At 30.1% G+C, this 27,717-nt stretch overlaps 2 protein-coding genes across 2 annotated transcripts; one reads left to right on the top strand and one right to left on the bottom strand.

Annotated features, from left to right (window-relative positions):
- Positions 1-660: 660 nt before the first annotated feature.
- LOC110661285 (L-type lectin-domain containing receptor kinase S.4) lies at positions 661-1,984 on the bottom strand. Its single transcript, XM_021819877.2, has one exon. It carries the CDS (start codon positions 1,844-1,846, stop codon positions 815-817), a length of 1,032 nt encoding a protein of 343 aa, XP_021675569.1. The 5' UTR covers positions 1,847-1,984; the 3' UTR covers positions 661-814.
- Positions 1,985-22,185: 20,201 nt separating this feature from the next.
- LOC110661284 (uncharacterized) lies at positions 22,186-26,868 on the top strand. The gene is made up of 2 exons (XM_021819876.2): positions 22,186-23,089; positions 26,371-26,868. Exons 1-2 carry the CDS (start codon positions 22,716-22,718, stop codon positions 26,603-26,605), a joined length of 609 nt encoding a protein of 202 aa, XP_021675568.1. The 5' UTR covers positions 22,186-22,715; the 3' UTR covers positions 26,606-26,868.
- Positions 26,869-27,717: the final 849 nt, after the last annotated feature.

Genomic DNA, 27,717 nt, shown 5'->3' with positions numbered 1-27,717 from the left:
AACAACAATATGGAGGTTAATTCACATATATGTGGCTAGTTGGCTACCGTTAAGCTATTACAAATCAATCACAGCCAAATTGACTATACAAATCCATAGAGCTAGGCATATATGATAACAATCCAATACTATCACCTGATTACATGAAGGAAGACTCCTAATGCTCTTAACCAAGGAACCAAGGAAATACCTGCATTAGTTTATTAGTTTAATGCTTCAAGCTTTAAGAAAATTGAAAATGCTATACTAATGGAGTAACCTTTTTTAATTAGCTAATTCAGCTTTTACTCAGTCAACTACGTTTTTGTCCTGAACTAGTTGGGATTCATTTTGCGGATCATTTTTTTCCATTCTGCATCTTCAAGAAAAATAAGTAAATAGGAGAAGAAGACACTATTACAGCCAGGCATTCTAACTATTTTCCAGAAAAACAATCACATTACTTGTCCACAGAATGCATAAACACCATGAACACTCTTCATAGCAAACTTGTTGCCACTCCATTTCATGCTTATCTGGTTTCATCATTAAGCAATAAAATTCCTTGTAATGGTAATAAGACTTCATAGATAAATTAAAAAGATTAGCAAGTTATGTACATATGAACTAATGATCAAATTGAGCAGAGACAAAGCAGTTAATAGCATACCGCATATCAGGTGCACACAAGAAACTGTATGTTTCATTAGATCAGTTAGTACAATAAGGATAAGGAAAAAAACAACAAAGTACTTCATAGTTCATAACAGAGCTTCATCTACTACAAACACTAATGCCAAATAAATTCACAGCAAAAGTTCATATACTGGATGTTCTAATTCTTAACCACTTTCCCATCTTTCTCTACAAGTACACTGACCTTTTTATAACTGAAATCCACCGGCTGCACATCACCTTCAATTGGAAACACAGTGCGCCTGTTGACAAAGATTGCCCACATAAATAGCACCATAAATGCCAGTAATGCTCCACATCCAGTCACGAAAATCATCCCAGCAAGAAAAGTAAAAGGACAAAATCTCCTACTATGCACTCTTAAACTTTGATTACCATTATCCACAGAACCATGAGGATCAACTGGTAAGGAATGCATCCAATTAGGAAATTTCCTCAACCTAAACCTCCACGAATACACATAATATGTCTCTGAGGAGTTGCCTCCATTTCTTGAGCCTAGGGCCACATAAACGTCATTAACTTCCCATGTTTTTGACAGATCAATCGAATATGCAATAATGGGATTATATGGCCTTTTATCACTAAATTTACTTAACCTAATCTCTAATCTTTTGGAACTCGGATCATAGTCAATCCAAGACTTCAGTTTCTCTCCACTATTTGTCCCCAAATGCATGGACATTTCATTATTAACACTTACAGATACAAGAGTAGTGTTAGATTCACCTACATTGCCATCCATTGAAAAGCCAAATTCGATACCCAGAAACCCTTTCTCTCTTGAAAACTCATATGGATCTTGACCCAGAAATTTTGATGCAAAATTATAGGGACCCATAACAAGAGAAAGATTATCCCCATTACCAGTAAATGTGAACTCAAACTCCGTGGAAAACGACGACATTTTGCTGGGACTGGAACCGAGAAATTTAAAGGGATCCTTGCACAAGAGAAGACCAGAGCTTGAGGCACGAGGGTTCGTGAGTTGCACACGAGAACCATCATCGGATATCCTGGCGTCGCCGAGGAGAACAATTTGGGGATCGAATTTGGGGTTGCTGGTGATTAGGGTAACAAATGAGTAACCAGAAATGGGATATAGGGTTAGAAGATGAAAAATCAGGTACTGAAACCATAATGCAGACCTGAAAATGTGTAATGTAGCCATGATTTGAAGGAAATTTTTGAGACTGAGCGAAGGGACGAGTGATTTCGTGGTTCAAATTTTACAAAGACTCCATTTTTAAGGGCCCTCAGGCAAACAAAAATGGCTAAATTTCGAGCTTTACTCAGAAACGAATGAACTTCGACAAAATGCCAAGTGTCTCTTCAGAACTTGGGTTCAGGCCAGGCATGAGTTGGGCCAACGCTTTTGAGCAGGCCTTTGATCGAATGCACAAAAATTCTCAAAAATCAAAATTGCTATTATAATAAAAAAAATAAAGAATTTTCTATTTATTTAAAAAATAGAAGATTAATTAAAATCTTTACATAACAGTAGACTCTTTAACTTCCAAATCATGAATTAAAAAAATGAATATTTAGATGTTGATAAATATAAATATTTAATTTTCATTAAGTTTTTTTACATTTAGGTATTCAAAGGGAGTTAAAAAGTGAAATGTAAATAAAAATGAATCCCTTAACTTCATTTATAAATTATTTTACAATACAAAATTAAAATTCAATAAAAATTATATATTTGAATCCATTAACCTCCAAATATTTATTTTGTGTTAATTAACATCTGATTTTTTTATAATAGAATTAAAAGGGTGAAAATTCAAAATCGAGTTTATCAAGTGAATAATGTGCTTTCATATTGGAATTATATATTCCACATTGAGAAAATTAAAAAATTAAAGGGTGAATATAAGTTGATAGATTGCAATATTGACTTCACTGGTCATTTTGATGTGTAAAATAACTCAATCACTTATATAAATTTAGATTAAAATGAATTAATAAGTAATTTGTTCAGCAATAGATCTCTTAACATCCAATTTGAAGTGTAATTGACCTGAGACGATTTAGTATCATTGAGTTAAAATATTTAAATACAACAGAAAGAAAAAGATAAATCAATCAACTACTGTGTTGCAAGAGATTATCTCAATTAACCTAAATGGTTACAACAGAAGAAATTCTAAAAACACCAGGTGATCAAATCCTATCTGTAATATTAATACATATCACCTAGCCACATTGAAAAAGTAAGAAAACAAATAAAAAAAAAAAAAAGAAACTGCTACTATATGGTCCTGTCCAGAAACATCAATGAATTTAAAGTAATTCTATCTCTGTCATAGTTGATGATCTCTGCAAAATTTGCTGCCAAAATAGACTAAAACTAACCTTTGGTGGCTTGGAACTCTAAAAAAAGTTATTACCATCTTATTAATTGTGCAAATAAGAGAGAAGAAAGAAATGGGAAAATAAGTTAGAATTTTTAGGTGTGAGGCTCCTAATTCCCTGAACATGAACTTGCTCCCACAATATCTTCACTTGTGTGCTTAATAGAAATGGATGTGGGTGACATAGGCAAAGTTATGGTCAAATGCAAAATAATGGTGGAGAAGATTCTATGTAGATTATGTTCCATACTGAGGAAAAAATATTCACCAGACAGTATATTTATATATGTTATCTTCTTTTGATTATTTGGACCAGCTAAGGTGCAAAACCACCATAAATTTGGGGATATTTGTTGGACAAATATCTTCACCATCTTTGTCTGGCCTAGCCCATCCCTAGCTAGCAACCCTTTTTTAATCGAACCCAGTTATGCTTCTCTGCTTTGACAATTTCTTATGTTTCTTTAGTCTCACTTCAATGAAAGAGCACTCGGACTATAGCCCATACTTGGGACTTAATAATTAGATTAGACCCACTTCTTAGTGAACTCATCAAATTAACTGATCATAACATCAAATGAAGTAGGGACTCCCATAGAAGTTCTGATGGATGAGCTTTTAAGAATGTCAGGTCATAATAGGATCATCTGTTTCAATTTATGATTTAATAGTACTCCCTATAAATGAAGGAGAAATGGTCAAAACATTTAGGAAGGATTCAATGTGAAAAAGTGAATTGTGTGTACTAGGGTCGCCTGTTGACATGGATTAACGGTGCTATCCATGTTAAGTTTTTCCTAAATTTATTATTAATAAAATTTTACTCATAAAAAAAAATAAAATTGAAGAATGTTATACTCATAGATAGGATCTTGAAATGAAACATGCTTCATCTCTTGTTTGAAATGTTAATAATCCATAGTAATTAAATTAGGTGAATTAATTATATACATTTTATAAAGTTGGTGTCTTATTAAACCGTTTAATGATCAATCTATATCAGTTTTACTAGAAAAAAGAAGAGTACATAAAATGTATATAGGGTATATGATCCCCTCCAACTTTGTAATAAATCAATGAAATCCTCTATGATTCATTAATTGGTGTGAATGAGTTTACAAAGAAAAGAGAAATACTGGGTCCCCAAGGCAAGGAGCATCCAATTCCTTTGAGGACTTGGAAATTAAAATCATCTACACTAGAGTTTTTTTTTTTTTAAAAAAAAAAAAAAAACCTTTTGCAGGTTTTGTGTCCTTGATAGAGCCTATGTAGCCCAAGAAGGAGACATTTTGGACTTCAAATTTACACGTTTGAAGACATTTTGTACACTCTTGTGTCCAAAAAATTCTTACCTCAGCCTAAGCATCCTATCTCTTACTTTCTTGTATACCAATTCAATTATATATTCCCATTCATTTCATTGAAGAATTGGACTAAATCTCATTTGTTTATGGCTATGAAAAATAAAAAAATCACCATATATAGCTCGGCCTACTATATATTATATACCTAATTACCTAAACAAAAGCAGGTTTAGGTCCACATGCTTGAATAGTTGAATGTACAATGGCACAACTTCCAATCACACAATGCCCAATTTTATAAAAACACATTACCCATTAGAATGAGAAATAGTTGTAGCATGCACTTAGCAATGCAAGTTTTGTTTCATTCTAGCTCAAATTAACAAAGTAAATATACTGTTTAGTCTGGTTTAATTCAATGGTTAAAGATATATTACTTATTTAATAAAATCATATTTGACTCTACACTTTCTCAATTCTCCTATTCAAAAAATATATGCATATATTTACATACTTTCTCATAATTAATAGGATTAATGGTCATACAACAAAAAAATATATGCATTAGATTTTCTTATTAATTTGATTTTGATTAGAGTTTAAATTTAGAAAAATTATAATTTAAAAAATGAATCTAATATCACTAAACAAAGTTCATTAATAGCATCCATTAGCATTTTAAATAAAGGAAATTAAAATATATTGATGCTCGTTTCCTATTCCTTTAAAAAAATGTATGAAATCTACGTATTTGATTAGCTTGCTAGCAACTTTATGAATAAAGAGGGTTGTATTAGTTGATATTGTATGATACATGAGATAAAAATCAGTTGAGAAGAGGGCTATATTCTTGTGTTTCAGTCATGAAGAATTTTTAAAACTTATGAATTTTTTCATAAAATACAATAATATAGAATTACTCTTTCTGTGAGAGAGCATAAAGTTAATTTGTATAGTATTGCATTACTATATAACATGTGTAGAGAGAGAGAGAGAGATTATATGATAATCTAGTCCATAATGACTATATATATATATATACACTGACCTGAAATTGAAGATTGGAATGATAAAGTCTCATAGAAAATGAATATTTTATTAGGGTTTAGATCTTATAATTTTTTAGTAAACATGGAAAAACTGGAAAACTATATCAAACATTCATATAGCTAGTTTATAACAGCAGTAACCATTTGTTTATGAAAAGATAAGAAGGCTATAAAATTTGTAAGGGAGAGTTCCAAATTCATGCCTCGGTGATTTGCCTTCTAATTGTTGAATTAAGAAATGCATCAAATAGTTGGGATTGGTGATAAAAATAGAATTATGAATGGAGAAAGGTTGAGGCCATGTGACAAAAGAGAGATTTTCGAATGGGCAAGAGAGATTATTAGAATGTTGGGGGTCATGTGCTAGGGAAATGCATCACAAAAAGAGCCTTTTATTTGAAATTAGGGCAAGATTTAAAGTACTTTTTTTTAAGGTCTTACCACATGTGGATGATTCCTTTGCCTTTGGGACACTCAATCTGAGGCCCAGAGTGAAAAAAAGAAGTCCTTTAGTTATCATCTTTCACTGCCTTGGATTCTAATTAAAGTCCTCAAACCATGTGATTTATTGGACTTGTACTCTTGACCCAGGGCCACACCAGGCATGAGACATGGCTAGGCTACTCTGGTTTAAGGACCTTAACCCAACTTTCACAGCTTTTAGGGATAGCTAATTAGGCAAGCAGAAAGTAACAAAAACACATATTTTTAGGCTTAACCAGAAAACTATAAAAACTTTCATTTTTTCTGCAATTAATTTTTGTGTTTTAAGTCATTTCTATGAACAAAAGAAAAAGAAAAAAAGGCTACTTTTTCAAAAGATGAAATCAATTTGGTGGAAGTATGCAATGATCAAAAGTTTCCAGAAATGGGACAATTGAATTCTCGTCAAAGCCTGTAGAAATTATTGTATTCACTACATATGATATATGAGGTTCACTGTTTTATCAAATAGCAAGCTTCCACTTGGTTATCTTGTTAATGAAGATTCTTGATTATTTCAAAGAAAACTCCCCAAACCCATTTGCAAGAGACAAAGTGTTTGCGTATGCATGTAAAAAAAAAAATAAAAATAAAAAATAAAAAAAAACAACAACAACAACAGAAAGAAAATTTTCATAGAAAATAAGGTGCAGTGCAAAGTGTGTAGGTAGGAGGAGGTGGGTGTCTAGTATAGGGGAGTGAAATAAGTGCCCAAGAACCTCCATCAAAGATAAAATATTACTTCCAGCTATATTCTAGCTGCTTGAAAATAATTGATACATATATTTCTTTTTTTAAAGAAATTAAATAAAAAAACAGATCAGCTGAAGATCCTATGTACAGATACTTCCTCAAAAGACATAATTCTTGTTTGTGAAATATGGAGTTATGTATAAATCGTTGGTTAAACTTTTATTAGCTCTTAGCTTGAACCAGAAGTAGTGTAGCCATGTATGTGCAGAATTAGTAATTAAATCAATTCATCACAACTGTAAAAAACAGCAATACATATGAGGAAGGAGAAGATCAAGAGAGAGTACCTTTTTGGAACTTTTCTTGGAACTGATCTCTCTTCATTTCTTGGGGACAAAATGCATCCTGTAACTAAGATCAGATCCAGTGAATTCATATGGGATTTTGGGTTTCTCAAGTGCAGGTTTCATTACATGACTTTTTTTTTTTAAAAAAAAAAAAAAGAAAAGCTAAATGAGGCTTCAAAAAAAAAAAAAGAAAAGCTAAATGAGGCTTCAAAACAAAAAGATATATACATAAATAAATAAATAAATAAAAGAGTTCTTCATATGGTGGATGTGATATTAATTGTACATTTTGAAATATATATATATATATATATATATATATATTGCAAATTAATTGAGGGAGAAAAAACACAGCCCAACCAAAGAATATAAAGAACAAATATATAAAAAAACAAAGATAAATATATGTATACATACATATATATAACTTACTCATCTATCAATATTTGCATTTTCTTCTCCCCACATACTTGAATATTGGGTTGTTCTCCGGCGAGTTTTCGCCCTCCGATGATCAGTTGGCGGTTGATGATGATGGTGGTAGTGCTGCATGATGAAGTAGTGGTAGTACTGCACCACAGCATTAAAGTTAACCCCATGTTTATAGAAGCTACCAAAGGAGGAATCCAAAGGGATAGCATGATCCAAAAGATGAAATTATGGAAGAGAAGAGAAGACTTTTAGGATCAATGCGATCCCTTTGGATGTCTCCTGTAGTTGCAGTAGTGTAGAAACCCAACAAGAACATATTCTTGTGTTCTTTCTTTTCTTTTCTTTCTCTATCTTCTCTTTATTGTAGAGGAAAGTGGGTTGAGGGGAGGGTTCAATATAAAAGAGACTAAGTGCTCTAACAGTGACTAAAATTTAATTATAAATAATAAAAATAAAATTTCCTAATTATTATTGTTATTATTATTTCAAATTAAATTAATTATTATACCTTTAGATTTAATAATTACTGAGGAAATGTTTTTTTAGGAAAGATATTTATTTATTTGCAGAGACCCCATTCCCTAACAAACAAGACACATGGAAAAGGTCTTTTTTTTTGCAGAAATGGGTCAGCTATCTCATCTGAGAAATACCCCCAACAAGTTGGGTGGCAATATTTATTAATTTTATTTTGTTGTTTGATTATTTTTATGAAGGTTATGTGGTCCATTCCATGTTCCCTTTCTTACACCAAACCCTTTTTTATGCTTATTTCACAAGGAATACTTCCCCAATTTTCCTTTATCCAAAAAAAAAAAAAAAAATTAGTCCTCTTTGTGCCTTTTTTTTTCCAGGTCAATGGTATGATCATAGTATTGAATTGAACTAAAACTATATTTTGAGTGGATACAAAACATTCCTACAAGAAGAGGAAAATGGGCTTTTACCAAAATGTAGAATTGCTTAACAATGGTCTTCCTGCAGACTTCTTGAATTCAAATTGATCAAAGCATAGATGCTACACATTCCATCTTGTTGAGCTAGCTAAATTAGAATAGAGTCGATAGAAATCAATATAATTCAAGAACCATGATTGAATCCCATTTGTAGGACAATAATCAGTGGGCTTCTTTCTTGAATTTCTCGTGATAGACAGAGGAAAGAAGAATGATTAATTAGGTTTCCTTCAAAGAGCTAGAAGATTTAGGCTCACATGCATGCAAAAATAGGTTTGATTCGCACCAACAAGGAAAATGTTAGCTGTCATCTTAGACTCATATATTAATAGAGATATAAAATTATTTTTAAGACTCTTATCTATAAATTTAAATTTTTAAATTGGATAATTTTTTAACATGATGTCAGATTATCTTAGATTAAAAAGCACAGAGTTTGAATCCTAATAATCCAATTTATTAATTGAATATTTGAATATAAAGTAAAATGGCCTGTGTAATAGAGACATAAAATTATTTTTAGCATAAAAAAAAATAAGTATAATTTATTTGATTATTTTCATAGATATAAAGGAATGAAGAGCCTTGAATATGAATGAGATTTTTTTTACCATTATAGTGGAATTTCTAAATACAAAGATATCAAATCTTCTCACCCACTAATATAGTAAAAATAAACTTTCGAATATATTCTGGTGTTATGGTGCTTAGGGTGGTAAGATTTAATTAAAAATAATAAACTATAATCACAATGATGTTTTCCTCTAGTGTAAAAAAAATATTATAATCATTAAATTAAATAATATTTGAATTATTTTAAAAATATAAAATTTCATATTTAAATTTTAATCAAAGTTAAATTAACCAAAAGTAAATGAAAAAAAAAAACTCAAATGAATTTCTTCATTTTCTTGTAGGTATAAGTGATTTAGAAAAGGGAAGGTGCCATAATTATATCACTTGATTGAGGTTGATAATCCCAAAACATACTGCATTTCTCTGCATAATGACCTTTTATAAGCAATAATTAAAATTGTTTAAACAACTCTAAAGAATTGATGATCTAGCTAGTTTTTTTTTTTTAATTATAATTTTATTAATAAAATAAATTATAATTTTATTAATTAAATTTAAGAAAAATTTAAAATAAAAAGTTAAATTAAACCCAAATCATTAGACTTTTTAATACACTTAATTTAAAATATTAAATGAAAAAATCTAAAATAACATCAGACAAAAAAAATATTACATAAAAAATTCAGAGATTAAGACTAAAAAAAATAAAACTAGCATGAAATATAATTACCCTAATTAAAAAATAAGCTACTACATTAGCTTGTTAATATATACCCTAATTTTTTCTTATTTTATTTAGTAAATTTCAATTTTAATATGATCTCATAAATAATTTCTCTTTGTGAGTTTTATAATTTTAATATGAATAGTTTATAGATGTTCAATTGAGGAAATGTATTTAATAATTTGTGAGAAATTAAATTGTGATATACTAATTTATTGCAACTGAAGAAGAAAATATTTAAATTTGATAATTGAAATGGTGGAATTATAATATTTTTGGTGAGTAGTCAACGGGAGGACAATCAATGAAAAGACAGAGAACTTCCAATATGATTACTAGTGCCACCCAAAAAGGGCAATAATTTTATTTTATAACTTAATTAAAAAAATCCAAATAAATGTGTCATGAATTATATTTGTGGGCCATTATATATTGTTCATTAGTAATTATATATACTCATGTGTCTAAGGATTTGGATATTTATATCTATATATTTATTATATTTTTGAAATTGAGTTAATACTTTTATATTTTTTATTATATTAATTCTAATAATTTTGATTTAATTAATTTAATGAAATACTATAAATCAAAGTTTTTTTATTATAATTAAACTATTTTATATTTTATAAATACCAAATTTAAATTTATTCATTTAAAATAATTATGTATCCAAACCTAACCTAAAGCCTTAATTAATTTAAACATGAGGCCAGAAGTTGAATTCAAGCCCAGTCCTATACATGTGTTTTAAGAGTGCTAAAATATTAGGATCCTTGTGAATAAATACATGATTATTGAGATTGAATGGGAAAATGGGAAAAAAAAGTACTTCTCATATGTGATTTAATTAAAATTAATATATCTGATATGGTAGCATTTCAAAATATAAACATTATTCATTGGGATGACCATCCCATCTGACAATATCAATTTTTATAATTAAAAAATTTGACGATATTAATAAATATATAAAAAAAGAGATGAATGATTTAATAGACTGAAAACCTTACCAAAGGGTACAGAATTCTATTTTTTTTTTCAATTTACATGTAACATCATCCGTTTTTCATAAAATTGGTAATATCAATCTTATGTTAATGATATATAAACCGTATTTAAAATTATAAAATTTTAAATTTAATTTTCAATTGAAAAATGAGATAACACTGATAATGAAATAAATTCCAATGAATTTTTAGTTTTTCATATCACCTTCCTTTCCCTAGTACATCAGAAGTTCTTGGTTTCTAACTAGAAAAGTGAGAGAAGGGTAGCAAGCTAGTTCCAAGCATGTAAACTCCAAGCCAAACTTGAAGAGAATTTGAAGTAATGGAGCTTAATTAGCTACAACAGCAAGGCATCAAAGCTAGTGATATCAGCCATTTGATGGAAAAACCATATCTCTAAAGCTCCTAGTTGACCTCTTAAGATTATGATGTATGGTGATAGATCTTGTCCACACTAGTGAAGCATAAATGGAGCACAAAGCACAGTGCAGGGCTTTCCATGGTGCTCTACAGACCCCACCCACCACCACGTATACATATTTAGTCTCTCTCACACACACACAAATATAGTGGGGGTAAATATTGTGGTTATTGCCTGATTCTGTCCAATACACAGTGATTTTAAAAGCAAGATTTTTGGTTGCATCTTGGCTTGTATCCATCACAAGGAACATTTCTGAGAATCCATGTCCCTTCTTTGCAGGACATGAATTTTATATCCACCCAGTGTTTGTTACCCATCTGGTACCGCACAAGGACCTTCAGGGGAGCCCTGCCACATTGTAGCATATTAGCTAAGCTAACCTTCCACACGCGGTTCTTTCTTGTTTGGATTCAGTGTTAGAAATGGACTCTTCAGCTCAGTGGGTACTCATGATAAGTCACCTACTTTATTATTATTATTATTATTATTATTATTATTCTATGATCATAACCTAATGAGGCTGAGACAGAAGCAGAAGCAGAAGCAGCAGCAACAGAAGCAGCTAGCTAGCACTCACATGTATATACATAATGAAATCCTGCTTATTGATGATAAATTGTATTTTCTTATCATTGTTTTTCTTTTAATTTTTTTTTTTTTTGGTTTCTTCCTTTTGTGTCATTTGAAACCATCATTTAGTGGTCCTACTGTGGTTTACCTTCTTACAACTATTTTCTTCAATGGACGTTTCAAGGGCAATGGACCACGAATTCTGGCATCATTCTGTATTAGATAGAAAAAAGGAAAAAAAAAGATGTTTTTTTAGTGTTCTCCTATTCATTTGGATTCAGAGTTGTGGACAAGAACTGAATTTGTGCAAAAGGTCGGTTCGGTTCAGAACCAAATCGATAAAACTAAAAATTGAAAATTAAAAATTTTAAAAATCGAACAAAATCGATTATTAAGAGAAAATTAAATATAACCAAATTGATAAATATCGGTTCAGTTTGGTTTTAAATAAATCAAACTGAATTTTATAAAATTTCATATTTTCAATATTAAATCTCAATAACAAAAATATAAAAAAAAAACTTAGAAATCTTAGGGTTTCCTTGATATATATATATATATATATATATATATATTAGTAATTTTTGTTCGGTTCGATTTTATATAAAAATAACCAACTGAACGGAACTAATTAACTGAAATTATCAAAATTTATAAACCGAACCGAACGAATTGAATTTTAAAACCAAACTGATTGAACCGAATTAAATTGATTTGGTTCAATTTTTCTGTTTAAATCAAAATCTGCTCACCCCTAACAAGAGCTAAAATTTCATAATTATTACATATAAATGATATTATGTAGTTACCTTGATTTCCATGCTAGTTTATATATATGCAGGTGTAGAAGTACTAAACTTTTTAACCTGCAAATTCCCAGAACTTGTCTATATATATATATATATATATATATGCAGGCCATTGAAGAAGATTGTTAGTTTTTTGGGACCAGCTGAAGTGATGCATCAACCTATATGGTGCAGAAATAGCAATCTGTGTTGATAATAACAACTAAGTTTTAATCTCAAACCAATTAGAATTAAATAAATATGTAATAAAACAGTTTAGTTATATTAAATTTAATATTTAAAATCCTAAGTTATTGAATTTGAATTCTAATTAAAGTTAAATTAAAAAAAAATGATATCAAGGGAAAAAATAAAATATTTAATTAAATTTGCTCAATCGACACAACTATAAATAAATTCAGTTGGAGTCATGAGTACGATATTTAAATTTAAAATTCAAAATTAGAAATTCAAAATTAGAAATGATGGATATGCAATATTTCTAGGTCTGAAAATGGTTTTGATCGTTCAATACAACAACTTGCAGACTGTGAAGTGGGTATTGGCTTAATTGAGAACAAAACAAATAGAAAAAGAAAGATGCCCTAGGGTTTTGATTTGGAATTTGAAAAACCCTAAGGATGTGAATGAGCAGTTTCAGAAGAACAGATTCGCTATCAGTAACAGATTAATAATTTTCAATGTCACATGGACCCAATTAGGAGTGTCTAATAAAGGACAATTCAATAAGTGCTAAGGACACACACTTACCCCACCAATCTGCCCTACTACTACTCCTAATTTGACTGGAGTCACTTCTACATATATAGCTTTCAATCAGGTGTGCATATCTAGGGAGTGGAGCATCAATTAATAGAAAAAAATAATAATAATAAAAGAAAAAAGTAATTTTCAAAATTTAATCAACACTAGAAATTGTATATAAATTAAAGTAGTCATTAGACTTTGGTTTATAAAATTTTCAATAAAATCCTATACATTAATCGAAGAGTTGTGGGTTATAAATTTATTTATTATATAAATAAAAATTTATTCATTATGCAAATAATGGTTGCATATAATATTTAATATTTTTTTACCTCCTATAATAATTCTTTTTTTATTCTTATCTGCACTTAAATGTATACATTAATTTAATTAAAAATTAATACATCATTGAAATAATAGTCGATCATACTATAAAACATTATAAATTACATTAAAAAACATAATTCTTTAATATTTAATTAATTGTGTATATAAAATAACTTATATATCCCAATATATCTAAGAATTTTTTCATTTTCTGTATCATGTACTATTTAAAATTTTTTCACTTAACATACTTTGTTCTAAATTTAGTATATTGAAGAGATCTAATAATCAAGTTTTAATTAAACGATGCATGCTAAATATTAACGGGAGATTTATTAATAAAATTGGCTTATTTATAAAAAAAATAAATAAATAAAGAACTCCTATACTTGCCAAAAAGAGAACATTCTTCCTAGCCACTTGCTTTCAAGAACTGTTGTCTGTATGGTGTGGTGCGACTTTCACTTTACTAAGGATTCTGCAAATCTGAGTCTATGTTAAAGGGAGAGATCGCAAGCCACATATAAAATTTATAGCCTCCACTTAGCCATCACAAACGCATTGGCGGGGCATCCATGCCCACCCAAAAAAAGTGATAATTGGCCCTTTGATGCATTTTGTGATGTGTGTGTGTGCGCCAGAGTGGTCCTTTCTTTAAATTTGGGTTGCTATTTAAAAAAAAATAAAATAAAATTTGACAATATATTAATTAATAAGAAGCATAAGATGAGTTTAGTCTCATAAGAAATAAAAAAAATATATAAATATATACAATTAAAATTTTTTGCTCACCTAATCCTTTTTCATTTTGAAAAACCATAGAATCCTTGTGTGATATTGCTTTTTCAATAATTTTTTTTAGCTCTATGACCTTAAAAGAGATTAAATCACCTAACATCGATGGAAAAATAAGTCGCACTATCAAATTCTATCGGTAGAAAATCATTACTCATACTTGAAAATTCAAAGTAAAAAATTAATAATACATATTGTATTTCGAATAGTTAAATATCCTATTCAAATACTGAAAAAAAAAAAAACCCAATAAATGGGAGAAAATGATCTTAATATTAGAGAAAAAATTTCAAATATGTTTCTAACAGACACAAATTCTGAGTGAAAACTCATATATATTTCAAATAGATATAGATATGAGAGTTTATTAAGAAAAAAAAGAAAAAAAAATCAATCTAAGAGAAACTTATCGGTGGCTAGTTAAAAAAAGAGATTTGAAAGAGAAAAGAAAAATATGAAAGGAGTGGAGGAAAGAAGGGGGTAGCAGAGGATTTTTTTTTTTTTTTTTTTAAGATTATGAGGAATTACACTGTCCATGCAGTTTGGTTGGTTGGAAAATATGAACATATCTTTTTGTGTTGTCTTTCTGCTTAATTCTCTGATCTGTCTATTGCTTGGTTTTATACCTAAAGTGATCAAATTCTTCCTTCCTTTCTTTCTTTCTCTCTTTGCCTTTGATTTCTTATTTGTTTTTATGAAATTATGTGCTTTCTGTTCTTGGTAAAGGTTTGCCCTAAGATTGGAAAGGGAAATGATTTTGAAAGCGAAGTGAAGCCTTGGACCACACAAATATTCATATTCTTTCGAAAAAAAAAACTATTATAAGAATACTAATCATAAGTTTTAATCCAATGTTAGTCTTTAATGGTTATAAAATTCAAGTACAAATTTTGAAAATTTATCTAAAATATTTTTCATTATTTGTCATCGTCATCGATCATTTATTCATTTTAGATTTAGTATCTATTTGATTTAGCTGTAGTTAATATATTTTAAGCGTTTGATAAAACTATATCTAAATGTTATTGTTATATATAAAATAACTAATAAAAATATATACTATATTATTTATTTTACTATTAAAATAGATATATAATTATTAATTTATTATACAATATATTAAAAATATTATTATTTTTAAGTATATATAAAAATGAATATTATAATTATTGTATTTATAATATTTTATATTCATTTATTATTTATTATAATTTTAAAAAATTTATTGATGTAAAAAATTATTTTAAAGACATAAATTTTATATTAATAATTTTTTTAAAAAAATAACATAATTCAAATAAAAAATAAAATCAAATAAACTATGAGTCAATGAAAAATAACTCTAAAAACAATATTATTACAACAGCCATTAGCATCCAACATGAGTTTCATTGATGAATAAAAGTGGTGTTGTAATAATAATAATAATAATAATAATAATAATAATAATAATAATAATAATAATAATAATAAAATTCAGACAGGTGGGTAAAAGGAAAGATCAAAATTAGCATATATCCCATAAATGAACGGACAAGGAAGACAATCTAACAACTCAGCACCTCAAGTGAAATAAGTTTTTGTCTTGTCCATTCTTTTTTCCTTCCCTTAACTGAAACAGACTCACACAATTGCATGTCTGGGCATTTAAGCTAATAAAGATAAGATAGCTACTTCATTTTCTAGACAAAGAAATGAAAAAGGACAATGAATTGCTAATACCCATTTCTTCTTCCATTAAAGGCTTGATTTGGGTTAATTTTTTTAACAAATATATGGCAAGTTATTAAATTTTCAAAAGCAATATTCAAATAAGCCTTTCTTCTTAAGGTAACTTCTGGGAAGCAATGCTACCTTACAACCCTTTTTCAAGAAAAAGATTGAAGATTGACAAATTTAACTAGACAAATAGCTCAACACATTTAGTTTTAGACTGTTTTCCCAATTGCCACTCTAGCTTAGTAGATGAAGATGCCTTATCAATTAATGTTGTTGCATCCATTGATATTATCCTAAGAATTATGAGATCCATTCTTTTTTAAAACTAGAAATTTATAAAAATTTAATTTAATTTCATGCTTTATCTATTCAATTTCAAGTGATTTTTTTTAATTATTCCACTTTATTTATTTTTTTTAAAAAAATTAGGAAACATATTTTTTTTAACTTTATTCTTACCTGTTGTTATTTATAATGCATTTATCTTTTTTTTTTATCACTTTTCTTTATTTTAATTAAATATAAATATATTTTAGTTAATTATTAATTTTTTTTATATAAAAATAAAGTTGTCTAATTATTTCCCTAATCCTTGGGAAAAATCTTAAAAAACACTTAATAGGATGGAGGAAATTAAAAAAAATTAATTTAATTGATTTCTTTTTTATCATCTCATGTTCGAAATGTAATAAGTAAAAGAATTTAAATTTTTTAATTTTTAAAAAATTATTTAAAAAAATAAAAATTTATATGATTATATGAAATTTAATTAATTATTTTATTTACGTATGATTTTCAAAGGAAGCCAATGTTCATTTGAACTAAAATTTTACGAAAAAAATTAGAATTAAAACATATTCATAATTGTCTTCTTTTTCTCCCTTTTCATTTATTTAGTTTGTTTCGATTGAGACCAAATTCAAAACATCATTTAATTTTATAAATTTTAATTAATAGTCTATATAAAAATTATTTTTTATTAATAATTTATATTTTAAAATTTTAATAATTTCATAAAATATTTAAATTTAATTTTATTAAAATAAAACATATAAAAATTTATAAATATTATTATAAAAATATATATTTCATATTTAATGAAATATTTATAAAAACGAGTTCAAATAATAAATATCTAATATATAAAATTTAAATTTATTATTATATTAATTTTTAAATTTAAATTCATTCCGAACTCGATTATACACTTTCAAAATTCATTCTATCAAAATTCAATCAAATTGAATACTAATAAAAATCTTACCTTTTGCCATCCCAACATTCAACTCATGTACTTTAACAGTAACAAATAGCTTTTCTAATATTTTTTTAGGCACTGCCAATACAATTGGGTCATGATGATTTAGAAGTGGGGTGAGGTAGAGGAGCAGAAGATGGGCTTAGCAAAATGGGATTGATGAACTTGGCCTACTCTCTAATGTTATAAAATTTTAAACTTTGTTTGTATTGGGTTTAATTTTTTGCACAATACCCAACATGGGTTTGGGCCAGTGGACATATGAGAATACAGAATCACATTTTTACATTGGTCAAAGCCCATTTGAATTTAATGCTTGTGTGATTTTTGTATTTTTAACCACTAAAATAAATATAGACTTTGACATTTCATCTTCAAATAGACTTTAATCAATAACAAGGCTCATCATCCTTTTCAACTGAAATGAAGAATTCAAACCTGTCTCAACTCTCAAGCTAATCTTAGGAATAATTAGACTAAAAATATAATATAAATTAATTAGGCTAAGTTTTAAAGAGTTTAGATTATATTTTTTATATTTTTATCAGATTTTAAAACTCAAATTTGTGATTGGGTTAATAGTAATAATTCATTCATCATTTACTCAATATGATTATTAGAATTTTGATTCCTAGTTAGTCAACAAGTTATTTTATTAAAAGTATTTATAAAATCATTTTAAAATCTTGTATATATAAATCACATGTCAAAAAATAAAAATTCAATGATTACAGCATATCAAATTTTGACTTTTATTTATTTATACCTTTCTTATTGTAAAATTTTTTATATATTATAAAAATAATTTAGTATTTTTAAAATTTTTTCATTGATTTAGAGACTTCTTTCATCGGGTATAAAATTGATTTAAAAAAAAAAAAAACCTAGACAGTACACCGAGTTATAATTAAAATTATAATAATATCAAACATGAGTTTCATGGGCATGCTTGAACAAAACTAGACAGTACATGAGTTTCATGGGCATGCTTAAACATATAATAATATCAAAATTATAATTAAAATTAAAATTTTACTCACAATACACCGATGACTATTATGATTGCTGGATGGAAGAAAATAACTAACCTCGATCACCTAAATAATTATATTATAAATTTATTAGTATTAAGTCAAAATAAAACTCTAAAGAGATAACAAACAGCCTAATTTATGTTGAAAATTAGACAAAATTTTGCCTATACCTGGGACTTACCCAACCTGCAAAGTGATTTAAATTAACACTTCTAAAATCACATATCTCAACCTACATCTCATCAACAACACAGGGCCCTCCTGGGCCATCCAATCCAAGCAAAACTTCACAAAATCAAAATTTACGTTTTAATTCTTGAAATTAACCTTTTTGCACAAACCACTCAAACGAGCTCTAACAATTATAAAATTTTATCCTGCAGTCCTTAATAATATTATAAGGCTATTACAAAAGAAATCGTAATTTTCTGATCATCTAAGAATATTTTGTAAATTTTATTGTAATATAGTACACAATAAAAAAAAAATTTGAGCAATGTACAGTTCGGGTTTACCTGTACCAAATCTGACACCTAGAACGCATTAAGAACGTCTGAAAATGCTAGGATTGACTATAATATCGATCACGTTCTGAGACGAGCCGCCGAGCAGTCAAATCTGGCTGAAAATACAATCCCAGCGCCAATGACCTATCATTGATCCGATTGTACCTAAATTAAGTTCAAATTTTGTTAATAATTATCATAAAATTATTTTTAAATTTTAAAAATCGAAAAAGTTTAAAAATCTCATCAAGCGATCTGGACTGTCCGATTATTGCCTTTTTCAAACGGTGTCTGATCGGAGCAGAACCGGTCTTATTTAGAAGATTTCGCCGTTCTAAGTCCATTGGTGGCCTCAGATTTTCGATCTGATGGTCGGATCGACCGGAAACTTGCCGAAAAGCCCACTACCTAATTTTCTCTCTCCTCTTTCTCTCTCTTAGAAACTCATCGGAAACCTCCATGGAATGGAGCAGCGCTGGTCAGGATGGGAAGCTCGTGGTCCTAGGAGTTGAGCACCACCCTTCCCATGCCGGTAGGCCACTAGAAACAGCCGAAAATGGCCTTGGAAGTTCGTGCCGTCGCTCTTTCTCTCTCTTCAATTCTCGTCGCCACCGCCTTCTGCCATTACCATTTCCTATCCACTGGTGGTCGCCCGATCACGCTGAAACTGCTAGAGTGGTCACCGACAGCGGATCTCTTGTCGGCAAGAAGAAAAACGGGAGGGAGGAGGAGAGAGAGTCGGGGAGAAAGGAAAGTAGGGGGGGGGGGGGCGTGTTGTGCACTGCATTTTGAATTTTTTTTTTTACTTCTAATTACACTGTTAATCTCTCAACTTCTTAGAGATTTACAATTAGGTCCAAAATTATTTTATTATGTTAAAATTTAATAAAATTCTAGTAATGATAAAAATAAATATAATCTATGAAATTTTAATTATTTTATTATCATTTAATAAATTAACTTTAATTAATTAATTTATTATTATTATCTTCCTTTATTTTTAAAATTAATTCAAATAAACTCTATAATATTAATAACATAATATTTTTTTTATTTATAATTTTAAAAATTTTGGGTTGTTACATTATGCTTCTAAAAAATATATTTAGAATTGATTCAGTTAAGGAAATGAAAATTGTTGAGACAAGTCATTCTGGTGCCAACGCTTTGTAAGTCTTGATTATCTACTATGTGTGAGTGTGATCTTTCAGTCCATGACAGGCCATAAATCTTGTTCTATTCTACGTATGCTGCATGGGAGACTGGGATGCAAGGTTTGTTCCAATTTCCAGTCCAAAATCGATTTGATCCGTCATAAATGGAATCAAGATACAATCAGATGTTGTAGACTTGTAGCTAACTGATTTTCAATGGCAAAGACATAGATATAGTGTAGACCCACTACTTTCCTGAGTATAGTTCAATATCTGCGGGAAACCAGAAAACTTGGTTTATATTCAAATTCCAATTCCTTTTTCCCATTATAGTTTTGCAATAAACGGGCGGCTGGGATTTGTCGAGAACTGGTAAAGTTCTTTCTCCTCCTTCTGGAATGAATATATATTTAATTAGTGTATTTTATTATGTGCCACCAAGCTTAGCCTTGAGATATCGGATCTCTGTCCGCTAGTCCTTCCCTACGTGGGCATGAATAATGCTTGCCTTCTTGGGTCCCAAGCTAAATGGTATCCCATTCAATTAATTTTTCTATTTTAGTTTGATTCTAATTTTTCATCGTAAATTAAATTAAAACAGTATGAGGTTTATACCTTTCTCTCTCTCTCGCTCTCTCTATGTATATAAAACTTAATATTATATATGTATTTTATGGTTAACATTGAGGGAGAATAAATCATTGAGTTAACATCTCACTTAAATAGCTCATAACGCTTATAGTTTTATGTTATAAAGAGTTAGAATTACATTTAGTGAGTCAACATCTTATTCAAATATTTTTCTGATACACTATAAAATAAAACGGGATCTCTGATAAGGAACATTTATATCTTAAATAAAAGATCTTAATATATATACTACCCGCTGGATCACCTATGGAGAGCGTACGCGTATCTATACGAGAAAATATCTACCCCATATATTGACAATTGGGGCAGTATCACCTAAGGATAAGGTATAGAAATGAGTCATCAATCTGACCACACACCAATAACAGGCCCCCAAGTCAACACATGATATATTGAGGGAAATCATCTATGAAATAACACCACTTTTGATTTTCAACACTTCAAGAACTGTCAATGTTAAGTAGCCAAAATAACTATGGACTCAGACGATATGAAGAGAAATACTCTTATAAAATCAGGGAATATGTCGTATGATGGAGTATGATTCCAAGAGCTAGAGTATCATATAAGTCAAGCTACACCCCCTATCGGCCAGTTTAAGTCAAGCTACCCCCTTCTTAAGGTTGGCATACACATTTATCAAAAAACTGCTGAGTGGAACTATCATCTAACAGCTTGATGGTCGTATTCAAGTAATATAAGTTCATGCACCTCAGAGCAGTTATCGATTAAGATATATTATGAATTGACTTTAACATGAATAATAGTGATAGAGACTACTCATTAATAGAGAGTTTTATATGTGTCAAGCACACATCGGTTCTCTACCTCAATAAATACAGATTATTTTTTAATAGGTGAAAATATTCTCACTTATCCCTTATCATGTCCTAATAGAGTCCTCCAAAGAGGGATACTTCCAAACCAAGAAGTAACAAAATAGTCATACTTAATTAAAATCTACTCATTTATCTCATTTAATTCAAGTTTTTACAGACATGCATTATCATCTCTTATACCTATTTTTTCTTCATTTATCACCTACATGACATTTAAATCAAAATTTAAACTATAATCATATCAAAGTGAATTAAAATTAAAAAATTAAAAATCAAATTGAATAAAATCAAAATATTAAAAAAATAACCAAACTCATACTAAAATTTCATATTAATTTTGATTTTTATGTAACTTCAAACCAGGATTGCACTCCTACTACGAATAAAAATATTGCATTAAATTAAAGAAAAAAAAAATTAAAAAGACTGGTCCCGTGTCTGTCTTCGGATTACAACTTTGACCAAAAGGTTAACTTAGGACAGTGCCCCCAATAGCATAAGGTAAAACCCAAAGTAGACTTCAGAAAAATCATGCACAATCATGAAGCTGCTGCTGATCTGCCATAACTCTGCTTTTCATAAAGCAAGGAAGCAACCCTTATCAAACACGTGATTACACTGAAAAGACCATTTTACCCTCCTCCAACAAGATTTTTATCAGAAAAGGGGAGGACAGTGTTGTCCTCTTGGCCTCTTAGGGCATGAAAGGATACTCACCCCATCAAAATCATAGGCTGTTGAGGTCCATGATGCAAGTAAAAAAAGAAAACAGCACAGCAGAAGACAAATAAAAATCTGCTTTTTTGCACATACATCATCTTATGCTGTCTGAGGAAAAATAACAGTTTTAATTGGTCACTTAAACTTCAAATCATCTCCCAAATCCTCTGCTCTTTAGCGATTTTCTCTTTCTCCCAATCATTTTAGCTGCCCATCTTATCTTTTCTTGCACTAGCCCAGTTGTCATATAGGTAATTAATAATGAAGGGCATCACTGCTTTACACTCATGAGCAGAAACAAGAAAAGGAAACAAGTTTCATTACGATTTCCTCTACTCTCTGCATAATACAGTATTTTCACCTTAAGTTCTCTGTTGATCTTTCTCTCTCCACTTCAAGTTCTGTTCAAAACTGACGGAGGGGAAGAGAAAGAAACAGAGTATAGTAGATACTTTAACGGAGGTTGTGAGAGTTTACATAGAGCTGTTCTGGTTGGTATTTATGATATTTGCTTCGCAAAGCCATTACATGAAGATTCACCATCTGGGTCTTGAAAATGGAACCTTTACAGAAACCCCATGTTGTTGATGTTGTTGTTGATGTTGATGATGCTGATGTAGAGAAAAGTAGTCACCATCACCAGTCAGATCATGAAGAGCAAAAAAGCTCTTCAAGTGAGTCTGGCTCTAGCAGTGAAATTGTAAAGGAAAGCAGATCCTCTGTGTCTGGGGTGGATCTGGACTGTGGGGTGCCCGATATTAAGGTACATTTGGCAAAGGTTGAAAGAGATTGCAGGATTTGTCATCTGAGCTTGGATGCTAGTAATCAGGATTCTGGTTTGCCTATTGAGTTGGGTTGTTCGTGCAAGGATGATTTGGCTGCAGCTCACAACCAGTGTGCAGAAGCCTGGTTCAAGATTAAGGGAAACAAGTAAGTAGCTAAAAGAGAAATAAATTGAAGCTTTTACACGTTTCTTTTGGGGATTCTAAGCATTTGGTACATTTAATGCTTTTTAGTATGTGTATTAATTTGGGATAACGGCTTAGTTGGGTTGAGTTGAGTTGATCTTTTTACTTGCGTTATGGAGATGCAATCTTTGGCTTCTTTATATCATATAAAATTAGATTTTTTTGAACGATTACAACTGAGTTTATGTTTTCTAATTTGGAGTTGAAAATGTGCAAAAGTCAGCTCAATTCATTGGATTTTTGTGCAAAATTAGTCTCTGCTTAATTTTTTGCTGACTTTTTATATTATCTGATGTGGCAAAAAGGTATAGGCACACACTATCAATTTGTGCTAAAATTTCATAGGTAGATTGGGAATGTGATGAATAAAAAGATGTCATATCAGGTTAAATAATTGAACCAGTAAAAAAATTTGGCATAAGAAACATTTTCTTGTGGTCTGGTTTATAAAATGGAAAGCAGGTAGGCTATTCCACACTCCCAGCAGGAAGCAGTGCGCTAGAGTTTATTAGTTGTGTAAGAAAATGGTGATGTTATGAACTCCATGTTTCTTTGTTGTCTGAAGTTGTTTCTGGACTTTGTTGGTGCAGAAATATATAGACATTTTTTTGTTACAGAAGAGATATTTTTTAGCATAAAATTGTGGAGCCATATTTGGTGAAAAAATTGGAAACAAGGATCATGCAGATTGCAAGAACCAAGAAGGACATGAATGGAAATCTGCTCATTGGAAACTTGCTTTCCCTCTCTCTCTCTCTCTCTCTCTCTCTCTCTCTCTCTCTCTCTCTCCAGTAAATGGAAATAAATTTAGAATAAACTCCACTTTTACATACTAAATAGAAAAAGAAAGCAAAAGCAGCTTCTGCACTAAATCAAGGAAATATGAGAAATAATAAAACCAAAAGATGAAACCACCAGAATTTCCCATATATATTTTCAATTATGCAATTGCAGATGTTCCTTCAGTCATTTGCTTTGCTATAATTAAATTGTGGAAATAAATTCTTCCTTACTATTTCACTTTTTCTCTATGACTCAAGTTGTGATTTGACTCTTAGCAATATGATATATATTTCTAGGTTAACGTACTTGGCATCTGCAGATATTCCTGACATAAATGTAACAGGGCATATTTATTTATTTATTTTGTAAGAATTGGATCTATGTATCTTGAACTCGGTACTTTCAAAATGAGTGCATTTAAGATATTCAGGTACCCCTTGCAATTTGTCATGTTGTCTAAAGTGATGATGCATTAGATATCATTGTCCTGCAACATCTGTGGCTTATGGAAAAGAAGAAAAGTTTGGTTGGGTGGCCTTTGTCAATGGGACCATTTCTAATATGAAAATTCTTTACACTTTTCTATTTTAGTCTTAATATGCTATGACAAACGTACAACAACCATTGCCTTTTTTCCTACTTTCTAATAATGGCTCTTAGTAACTTATAGTGAATTGGATGATTTGCATTAAATATGAAAATATATTTATGTGTTGAGAAACTTCTTGAAAGGCTGCATGCATAATATCTGATATGCATGTCACGCTTGGCTATTCTTTGTTGATGTTTTCATTTTGTTCAAGCTGGAAATATTTCACTTCTGCTGTAATTTGTAATCTGGCATTGTTGTATATCTTATTCCACCACATTTGGTATGTTACTACAGGAATGTATAATGGGTTTTCAGGGTTTAACGTCCAGGATATTCTTTTATTTCAAAACCTTCCAGGTCAAGCAGTGCTTTTCTGTTCTGTCACTTCTGTTTTGGACTTCTGTCTTACAAAAGCAGAACATATGGTTGGTTCTACAGGTGTTTCCCTCACAATTCTATTGTGGAATCAATCTACTTATGTTGATAAGAATTTTCAATATTACAATAACATGACTGCTTCTAAAACAATAAGGGGTAAAACTATATTTCACCCTGTGCATTTTTGTGTGTTGTACAGCAGGCAATGCATTGCTCTTCCCAGCAAATCCAATTTGAGGATTAAGGATGAACTGCATCTGTCGTGCTCCTAAATGCACACTTTGTAGTTGAATTTCAATGAGCATGCATTAAATTTGATTTCATATAGAATAACAGGTGTTCAATTAATCCTATTCAGTCCACTGGCTAGTTGCCTTGGAAAAGTTGGCCTCTACTCTATAGCATAATTTTAATTTCTTTTAACTATTCTCCTTTCATTTTTTGAAACAGAAGACAAGTTTTTGCATGATTTGTCACTGCATTTTTGTAGGTTGTGGAAGATCTGTATTTTGTGCACGAATATACTCATTAACTATGTATGAATTCATTTGATTTCATTTCCGCCATCTTCTTTGTTTTCATTATCCTGGTTTTCTACAGTGCTCCTACAATACCCTTTCAACTTTAACCAACTGTAACTCTTTGACCCTAAAAGTTATTTGTCCACTGTTCTGAGTTTGTATTATAGGTAAATATTCACATTTGGAAACTCAATTTTCTCATATATATGTATGCCCTGGTAAAGTAAATGCATCAATATTGATTATAGTAAATCAACATGCACAATATGAACGGGCTGCATGATGAGCAAATCAATCTGAGTAATTAGCTGTAATTGAGGCACCAATGTATTTGACAGTTTTGTTTTTATTTATTATTATTATTATTGTCCAAACAGTCAATTCTGGCAAGAATGCTCAAGAATTGAACCATATCCTGATATCACTGCTAGGAGCTTGCTTGCATAGGACCACAACTGAGTGATGACTTTAAATTTCCTTCAAAGATTAGAATGAACTAAAATTGACAAGGTCGTGTATTCTATTTGTGATTCATTGTTTCATTCTTTTCCTGTTTAAATGGAAAATTACTCTCCATGAATATATGGCTTTATCTGTCCAGTTCTGTTTTTGAATGCCTCAGCCCTGCATGTTGACAATCAAAGATAGTTATTGTCTTTGCTTTGTATGTTTCTTGGTGAATTTTGTTTGATGTTTAACCTTGTTGAATGCTTATTTTGGCACCAAATGTTCCGCATTCTGTAGTTTTTTTTCCCCCTGATTTCATTGAGAACAAGTTAGGAGGATGTACGTAGCTATTTCTCGTCTTGAGCTTGTGTTTTGCGAGGGAAATATATTCCTTCTGATCATGTTTGATTTGGTTTCTGATTGATTTGTGCATAGTGATTCAAAATTAAAAATATATAGGGATGTTGTTATCATTTAGTTCAAGTCACTGTCTCACTGAGATGATTTTCTGTTTAATTGCAGAACCTGTGAGATCTGTGGATCAATTGCACGAAATGTAGCCAGTCCAAATGAGGTTGAGTTGGTAGAGCAGTGGAATGAAGTGAACGAAATTGCAGTAGCAGCTGCAGCTCCGTCAGTGCACACGACTGAAACCCGGAACTTCTGGCAGGGCCATCGATTCCTGAATTTCTTGCTAGCATGTATGGTGTTTGCCTTTGTCATCTCTTGGCTCTTTCACTTCAATGTACCCTCATAATTCTATGATAAGCATTGTAATCCTTCTTGGATTGATGATTGAAAAGATGACAGGAACCTTAGCTCCTAGCTTATGCAGGTACCAGCTCTATACCAATTGGAGCTTAATGTGTCCTTAAAATGTCATTGATTCTCCAATCTATGTGATGTTTATATTAGTATTAGAGATTGAACATGACTTTTCTATAATCTGTCCTATGTTAATGGTTATTGGATTTACACAATCAAGAAGAATATCATGTACTGTTGGAACTTTTGCTTTTTGGCTCTTGTATGCAATGCTTATTTTGTATTACGATAATGGATAGAATTAGAAATAATATATAGTATATGTTGGAGATAAAAATGAGAAAATATCAATTAAAATGGTTTGGTCATGTCTAACATAAAAGGTCAAATGCTCCGATATAAAGATCTGATGAATTAGTGGTTGAGTAAGGGGGAAAAGCAGGAGGCTTAAAATGACGTGGAGGGAAAAGATTTATAATTTTTGAATTTGGTTACAGAATTAGTCTCAAATGGAAGAGAAGAAATCCACGTAGCCGATCTCAAATAGTTTTGTATGCAATGCTTCTCATTTTCTCAACGCCTCACTGAATTCAGCAGAAGGTTTGGGTTGGGTTAAAATTTGCCACCTCCTATCTCTGGTTTAGTTGCTAGTAGTTCTTATATACTATCCATTAATTTCAACTAAGTGTATGGATGTGATATCCATGGAACCTACATAAAGAGCTTTCCTGATAATGATGCAAGAAAGTTTCTGATGCATACCAATCTTATTATTGCAAAATTTTTTTTAACTTGAAGAAGCTGAGCCCTGCAGGAAACTCTTAAGTGTACAAAAAGACTTGCTCAATGAAATGAGCATGGGCCTAAGTTCTTTTGGTAGTCACTCCTAGGAATGATTGGAGAGGTATCAAGTGGACAATGCACTAGCCACTGGCTATGTTATCATTTGGTTGAAGTAAATTAAGGCATAATTTGATCTTCAACAATTACAAGCACTGAGCTTCTTCTTTCCTAAGAAAATAGCTGTAAGGCAGCAATGCCTTTAAGGCTATAATTAACTAACTTTGACATTTGAAGGATTTCTCAACTAATCTTTCATTTGAA

Source organism: Hevea brasiliensis, chromosome 14 (genome assembly GCF_030052815.1).
Source record: "Hevea brasiliensis isolate MT/VB/25A 57/8 chromosome 14, ASM3005281v1, whole genome shotgun sequence".
NCBI lineage: Eukaryota > Viridiplantae > Streptophyta > Magnoliopsida > Malpighiales > Euphorbiaceae > Hevea > Hevea brasiliensis.
This window is presented reverse-complemented; position numbering and strand designations above follow the sequence as displayed.